Here is an 8,056-nt window from a genome sequence, read left to right as displayed (position 1 = left end):
AAAAAAAAAAAAAAAAAAAAAAAAAAAAGGCATGAGCAATTCTCAAAAACAAAACTCTGGAACCAGCCTAGGTGTCCCTCAAAGGATAATGGAAAAAGAAAATGTGGTATGTGTATATAATGGAGCTTTATTCAGCCATAAATAAAAACTAAATTGTTGGGCATGGTTGATACATGCCTGTAATCCCAACGGCTCTGGCAGCGGAGGCAGGAGAATTGTAAATTCAAAACCAGCTTTAGCAATTTAGTTGAGACCTTTTCTCAAAAAATTAAAAAGGACTGAGCATGTGTCTCAGTGGCCAAGTGCCCCTGGGTTCAATCACTAGTACCCAAAATTTTAAACATTAAAAAAGAAAGAAAGAAAGAAAAAGAAAGGAAGAAAGAAAGAAAGAGAGAGAACTAGATCATTTGCAGAAAAACAGATGGAACTTGAGGAGAATGTTATGTTAAGTGAAATAAGCCAAACTTGCCAGGTGTTACCACACCTATAATCCCATGTAAATGCACACACATAATCCCAGCAGCTCTGGAGGCTAAGGCAGGAGGATCCAGAACTCAAAGCCAACCTCAGCAATTTAGGGAGGCACTAAGCAACTCAGTGAGACCCTGTTTCTAAATAAAATATAAAAAAGGGCTGGGGATGTGGCTCAGTGGTTGAGTGCCCCTGGGTTTAATCCCAGGTACCAAAAAAAAAAAAAAGAATCCTAAAAGCTGAGTTTGCTGGCAGAAGGCCTGCCTCTTTGAAGGCAGAGAATAAGAAGGCAGTGGGAGGAGAAAGACTGAATGTGGTAGAGATGTTGGTTTTGGAAATTACAGTGGGACAATGGGAAGGAAAGACTGAATATGACAGAGATATAGGAGATAACAGGGGAAACAGATGCACTAAAGAAAGGAAGTGAGTGGTAATTGTACTGGATGACTGGAAAAGCATGAGAGAGCTGGGTGGTTGTTTTTGCAGTACCAGGAATTAAACCTAGAGCCTTGGGTATGCTATGCAAGTGCTCTACCATTGCGCTATATCCGGAGCCCCTAGAAGCTTAGTCTCACAAAGTAAAAGGAACAAAACAAAAGACCTTTAGTAAAAATGGTTTAAGTTGAAACATAATGTCACATTTACCTTGAACTCAAGCTAACTTAGGGTTTCCCCTAAAAAAAGAAGGTTCCTAAATATGTGCTATTTACCAGATACCACTCAAGAAATTTAAGATTTTTTTTTTTTTTTTTTTTGGTACTGAAGACCAAAACCAGAGTACTCTACCACTGAGTTATGTCCCCACCTCTTTTTATTTTTTGAGACTGATTCTCACTAAATTGCCCAGGCCATCTCAAACTTCTGATCCTCCCACCTTAGCCTCCTGAGTCACTGGGATTACAGGCCTAGAACTTCAGTTAAGCATTATGATAAACTCAATTATAGAAGGCATAGCTTCACACTAAAGATACATAGTTATTTTAAAACAAAAACAATTAGGTTTCAGAGAAACTTTTTTTTTTTTTCATATCCTGTTAGCTTATATTCTCTCTGGCATAAAGATAATCCATCCCATGTAGGTGGCTTTAGGTGTAATTTCTCAAATTCAGGTACAAAGTAGTCTCTTCAAAGTTACCAGAACTTTGAACTGTGGTTTGATTCATTCTTGGTTTGCTCCTACTTATCCCTTCAGTAAATTTCCATTACTAGGCTCTGAGGCCTTTCTAACTAGCCAGACTTGCTGAAGCTGTGTGTTTTCCCTAGTGATCTTTTAACTAAGATCAACTCTTCCTCATCTCTCAGTATTTTTCTTTCTTTTTTAAACACTCTATCTTAGGTCACCACTCACATGTTAATTGTACATTAGCATTTCTAAAACTCACTTTAACTTTTTTAACAGTCAAGCATACAATAAATTATAAAAGAAGGTATTTTTCAGAACATTTAAGGGGAATCAACTAAAGAAAAATGTAGCCTTCTTATTTTGAGATAGAATTATTTAAATTTATTAGCAATAATATGGGCCATAAAAAATATTACTGAGGGCTGGGAAAGTGACTCAGGGTGCTTGCCTGGCACGTGTGAGACCCTGGGTTCAATCCCCAGTGCAGCAAAATACAAAACAACAACCAAAAAAAAAACTTTTACTGAGAGCCAGTAACAGTGAGTCAGTAATGCTCACCTGCTAGCTGTTGATCAAGTCCCCAGAATAAGAAGCCTTTCATTCTCCCCCTTTTATATCAATCATAATATGATTTTAATTCATTAGAAGAGGTGCATGTCTAGATACAGGTTTTGCTGAGGAGACAGCACAAGATACCCAAAGGAATGAGTTAGAAGTAAAAAGGCTGGCTCAGGCATGAAAAGCACTGACCATCTGAGAGAGAGAGAGAGAGAGAGAGAGAGTGTGTGTGTTTGCTGGGTATCAAACAAAGGTCCTGTGCATTTTAAGCACGCATTCTTCACTGAGGTACATTCCCAGATCCTCAATTTTTTGACAATGGGCTTTATCCACCATATACACCAAATCCTTTCTAAAAAATCCAAAACACCCAATACAAGGCTTAAATGATACTGTCTCATATTTGCTTATATAATACTTTCCAACTGCAAAATTTTATTTCTCAATCAAATTGTAAGCCCAAAATCAAGAGACAAAATCCACTGGCATGCCCTCAATAAGTAGAAGATATGCTAAGGGAATTAAAACAATTCCTTATTCAATATCCTATTCACTATATAGGGGTTAGGAGACAGGAAATATATGCATTTATTTTGCCTACAAACTATCCAACTATTGAACATGCTGAGATTTACTTTAGAAATAAATTCTTACAAGAGTAAAAGTACTCACGAAGTATCTATGCCAAAGGTGTCTGCTGTGAACCATTTTGTACATATCCCACACTGCAATTCCACCTCTCCCAACTGTCGGCAGTTTTCTTCATCCACAGAGCCTGCCTGAGTATCCATCACCTCTGAAGTATCCCCAGCACCTTCCTGTGAAATCAGAACAATTAGAATCAAATTAAGTTGGCTTGACTGCATTTTTGGTTCACTTAAAAATTTAAAAACAGGGGCTGTGGATGTAGTCCAGTGGCACAGTACTTGTGTTGTAAGCACAAAGCCCTGGGTTCAATCCTCAGCACCACAAAACAAAACAAAATTTATTTTGCCTCGCAAACATCCACAAAGAAATACTTACTAGTGTATCTTTTCCATTAGAGGATTCTGTCTCCAAACCACCACTTACATCAACCAAGTTTGCATCCCTGTAAGATAATGAACGCACTCAAGTAAGAATTTTCAAGAGAAACAAACCTCACAAGGCCAAGTCCCAAAGATGATCATCAAAACATGGCTGAGCTGGGTGCGGTGGCGCACGCCTGTAACCCCAGCGGCTAGAGGCTGAAACTGAAGGATCGCAAGTTCAAAGCCAGCCTCAGCAATTTAGCGAGGCGCTAAGCAACTCAGCGAGACCTCTTCTCTAAATAAAATACAAAAAAGGGCTGGGGATGTGATTTAGTTAAAGCGCCTCTGGGTTCAATCCCCGTTACAAGATAAAAGAAAATACAGTTAAACTGGATCTGGACTGGATGCCCAGGATTACTATTAGGATACTAGGAAGAATGTGGTCAAGACAGACGAAGGTTCTTAGAATACTGAGACGTCTACTCGGGCAACCGAATTAGACAAGTCTGGATGAGCTGGTCCTAGGTGAGATTCACAGAGATGCAATTCTCCCACTCTGTTGCCGAAAGGACCGTTACTTTTCCCAGTCTGGAACTGCAAAGTGATTTCCTTCCTGGAGTATTTGAGGATCTCCTGCAGGAAAAGAGAGCTAACAGCCTTCTATGGGGTACGGAGCCAAAGACAGGACAAGGTGCTCGGCTCTTACCTAACGAGAAAGGTGAGCAAAGGGGCGTGGCCTTAAATAGAGTTCGGAAAGGAAGCGCCAAGCCGAGGGCGGGATTACCCTCGTAGAGGGGGCAGGGAAAGTCGAGCCGTTGGCCTCAAGGTCCAGGTTCTGAGAGCGCGGGTAGGAGAGTTCCCGGGAGCCGCGGGATTGCGAGAGAATTCTGTGTCCTCAGGCCGCAGGACGCCTTACCCGCTTTCAGCCTCTCCAGAACTAGGCTCAGTCGCCGGAGCAGCAGACGTCCCCTCTCCGGCCGGAGTGGCTGCTACCGCTGTCACCGGTTTCGTTTCTCCCTCTTCTACCGTTATTGCATTTGCTGCCGCTACAGGGCCAGGTCCGGAACCCGCTCCCGGGCCGGGTCCGGTTCCCGCCGCCGCCATTACTGCCGCCTCCCAGTCTTCTCGCGAGAACACTTCCGCCGTATCGCGCGAGCTGCTGCCTGGTTCTGTACTCTTCAAGTAGTAAAGCCCACTGGGAGGTCCACCACTTGCCAGAGGACTATGCAGTCCAGACCTAGCCGTTTTAAGGACAGGCGGGCGGGGCCGCGGCCCCTGCGGTTGTCGTTGTTAACGCCAAGTGAAGGCGGAGGAGGCTCGTTAGTGTGGTTAATAATAATATTTACTGCATTTCAGGGATGAATGCTGCGTGGCTAAGACTGGACGTCACAATGCAGAGGAGGTGCCAGCTTGTAAATGCTGCTCGCCATTTAATGTGTGAGGACGAGCGCTCACTGCCCGGGCCTAGTGTACTTTGTTGTACTGCCTAGTGGTCTGCCACTTTGAGCACGTTTCAAGATGACCTTTAGAGCTGGGAATATAGAGACTAATTGCAGAGCCCAAGCGAGAGTGAGTGTAGTGTCCAGGCGGGAGAGACCAGGCGTAATGTGTGCACTAGAGGTTCCAAGCAGCTTATTGTGAAAAGAGGAAAACGAAGGCCCGGACTCAGGGAGCCCGGTAGTAGAGGTCTTCGTTTAGAAAAGTTTGGTGCTTAGCGGGGAGTGGGTGGGGGACGGACTCAAGAATTTGGTAAATCATTGTCAGTAGCTGGTAGTTGAGATCACTGGAGTGAATAGAAGCGCATTCGGAGTCAAGTCTCCAAACTCGAGGTTATAGACCTCTAGGAATATTGGGGCCAGAGTTTTTAGGAAAACAGAGTTTAGATAGATCCCATTTTCTTAAAAAGTTGCCAAAGGATACACTGTCCTCTCACTTTACAGAAAAAGACCTGCTGGGCACGGTGGTACACACCTGTAATCACAACTACTCAAGAGACTGAAGTAGGAGCATAGCAAGTTCAAGAGCAGCCTGGGAACTTTATACTAGACCCTTTCTCAAAAGGGGGGGGGCGGGGCGGGGCTGGGCAGGGCTAGGGAGGGAACTCAGTGGTTGAGTGGGTAGAATGCTCTTGGGCTCAATCCCAATACAAGGGAGGCTCCAAGGCAGACCCAGTTAGTAGTCTACACTGGAGATAGTAAAGTGGTCTTAATGTCTTTACCAAGACTTCTCAGTGTGTCCAGAATAGGTTGTTCTCCAGCCTGGCACGGTGGCAACGCCTGTAATCCCAGTGGCTCCAGAGGCTGAGGGAGGAGGATCAGGAGTTCAAAGCCAGCCTCAGCAAAAAGCAAGGCATTAGGCAACTCAGTGAGACCTTGTCTCTAAATAAAATACAAAACAGGGCTGGGGATGTGGCTCAGTGGTTGAGTGTCCCTGAGTTCAATTCCTCAGTACCAAAAACAAAAAAAACAGAATAGATTGTTCCTGGAATAGGTTGTGCCCCAAAGGAAGACGCCTGCCTTGCATTCTTGCCCATCTGTTCCCCTACAATGCCCACATTCTGCTGCTGGATGTGACTTATGTAAACTGAGCCCATCTTCTCTCCTTACCAGCAGGGTGTCCAGTTGCCATCCAGATCCTTGGTGTCCTGAACAATGAATTCAGCAGGCACACAAGTAACAAGCAAAGTACAGATTTATTGATGGTGAAAATGGAAGTTGCCCTCAGCCAAGTCAGAGAGAGGCTCAAGGCCTGGATGTCTGGAAATTAGTGTTTTGAATACTGACCTGTGAGGCAGTCTCTTCACTTATGGACCTGATTGAAGACTTTACCCCATTTGCCCCCATTGGTTACTTTATGATACCTGATTAGAATATTGTCCAGTCCACCCCACCATTGGTTACTTTAGAAAACCTAATTAGAATAATGTCCAATTTACTTCCATTGGTCATTTTAAAATACCAAACCTATGGCAGTTGTTGTTATGGTGATAAGCAGTCAATGGTAGGAGTTGTCATGTGACTTACTCTAAACAAGGATATGACTTTTCTCCCTGTCTTGTCATCCAGTGGCATCCTTCTTATATCTGCCTCCACCATCTTGGTGTCCCTGAACTCCTACCTAACATAACACCCTCACTTTCCCTTGGGCCTCTCCTGACTCAAGCATACTTCTCCTTGAAGGGTGCATGCAAAGGTTAGCAAAGCACCAGGATGAAGTTTATAAAATTGCTGTTCCCATTCCAAAGAAAGGGAAAGCATTTCACAATAGAATTGGGGGAAGTTTGAATGCTTGTACTCAGGCACATGTCAGCAGTCTGTGAACTAATACTAGAGATGATTGTTTTTCTTTCTTTACTTTTTTTTTTTTTTTGGTACTGGGGATTGAATCCAAAGGCTTTTTACCATTGAGCTATTATTCTTGCCCCCCCCCCTTTTTTTGGGGGGGGGTACTGGGGATTGAACTCAGGGGCACTCAACAACTGAGCCACATCCCCAAATGTTAGGACAAACAACAGGAGACAAGAAGCAAACCTCGAATCAGCACGCTTTTCTTTATTCAGTATTTAGCAATGTAGTCAATTGGCAGAACACTGGTGTAGCTCATTTTGGGGGCAAAAAATGGCAGCAGGTTGAAGCAAGGGTCTAGATTTTATAGGCTTTATTTAGGGTATGACAGGAAGACAGTTCCTGGGCTTCATTGTATTGGGGTCCATTGATTCATTAGGGTGCAACAGGAATGTGGATAAGGAATTTCCTGGGGCTTATTCTATTGTTGGTCAGGTGACTCATTAGGGTGAGGAGTCAGGTGCCAGTCAGGTGAAAGTTCTTTGTGTTTCTTCCCTCTGGCTGCCACCTGGGATTTTAAATGACAAAAGCTTAGGGAAAATGTCCTTGGACTTTTTTCCATACCATTCATCAGTCCTGTTTTGTATTTTATTTAGAGACAGGGTCACACCATGTTGTTACCACCTCGCTGTTGCTGAGGCTAGCTTTGAACCCCGGAACCCCCACCTCAGCCTCCCCAGCTGCTGGGATTACAGGTGTGCGCCACCGTGCCCAAAGCCCCTTTTTTATTTTGAGACAGGGACTCACCAAGTTGCTGAGGCTGGTCTCAGCTTGTGATCCTGTTGCCTCATCCTCCAGAGTCTCTGGGATTACAGGTGTGTGCCACCAGCTGACTACTCTAGATGATTTTAAATCCAGCTCTGAGCAGTGGCTCAATATCAACCTGGAGGCAAATAACAGACATCTTAGGGTCTACTTGGGCCTTTGTCTTTCTCATCCTTCCCTCTCTCCACAGGTACCAGGCAGGAAGAGTGGCGTTTGCTTGCTGGACAGTCTCTTCAGCAAGGCATTCCTGTCTCCAGTGCTCAAACTCAGTATGGTGATGCACTGCCACAGGGTGTAAGAGCCTCTGGGGCAACTGACACAACAGCTGAAATATATAGTTATTTTAATTTCTCAATCGGTTCTCAATGATTTGTTTTCAACCAAATGGAAGGAGGATCTAATTAAATTACTAGCTAATTACTTAAAAGCTCATATTGAAAAATGCTAAAATCAGTAGGGATACTTCAAGGAGGAACATAATAATTGCTCAAAGCATCTTCCTCATTTAGTAGTTATTGTAGTAATTTTAAAATGGCCACACGTTTTTTTTTTTATCAATACCATATTTGAACATTTTCATGGGGTACATTCTGACAATTTGATATATATAAGCAATACATAATGGTCAGGGTCTGGGAATGTGGCTCAAGCAGTAGCGCGCTTGCCTGGCATGCGTGCGGCCTGGGTTCGATCCTCAGCACCACATACAAATAAAGATGCTGTGTCCACCGAAAACTAAAAAAAAATGTTAACATTCTAAAAAAAATACATAATGATCAAGTCAG

At 43.5% G+C, this 8,056-nt stretch overlaps 1 protein-coding gene and 1 long non-coding RNA gene across 6 annotated transcripts in view; one reads left to right on the top strand and one right to left on the bottom strand.

The window, feature by feature from the left end:
* Positions 1-4,353, bottom strand: part of Ash2l (ASH2 like, histone lysine methyltransferase complex subunit) — a 35,066-nt gene extending 30,713 nt beyond the window's left edge. Inside the window, exons 1-3 of one of the 5 annotated variants that reach the window (XM_048792805.1) lie at positions 4,079-4,353; positions 3,176-3,242; positions 2,825-2,970 (exon numbers count right to left, since the gene is read on the bottom strand). In XM_048792805.1, coding sequence (XP_048648762.1) covers positions 2,825-2,970; positions 3,176-3,242; positions 4,079-4,266 — 401 coding nt within the window. In that variant the 5' untranslated portion in view covers positions 4,267-4,353. Of the gene's footprint in view, positions 1-2,824; positions 2,971-3,175; positions 3,243-3,740; positions 3,825-3,868; positions 4,059-4,078 lie in introns of those variants that run through there. The other 4 variants (XM_048792804.1, XM_015501266.2, XM_048792806.1 and 1 more) reach the window with 4 other exon arrangements.
* On the top strand, positions 4,342-7,626 carry LOC125613222. The gene is made up of 2 exons (XR_007343723.1): positions 4,342-4,599; positions 7,462-7,626. It is a non-coding gene; the product is annotated as an uncharacterized LOC125613222 (long non-coding RNA).
* Positions 7,627-8,056: the final 430 nt, after the last annotated feature.

Source organism: Marmota marmota, unplaced genomic scaffold (assembly GCF_001458135.2).
Source record: "Marmota marmota marmota unplaced genomic scaffold, marMar, whole genome shotgun sequence".
In the NCBI taxonomy this organism is placed as follows: domain Eukaryota; kingdom Metazoa; phylum Chordata; class Mammalia; order Rodentia; family Sciuridae; genus Marmota; species Marmota marmota.
The sequence above is the reverse complement of the archived record's forward strand: the minus strand, read 5'-3'. Positions and strand labels throughout refer to the sequence as shown.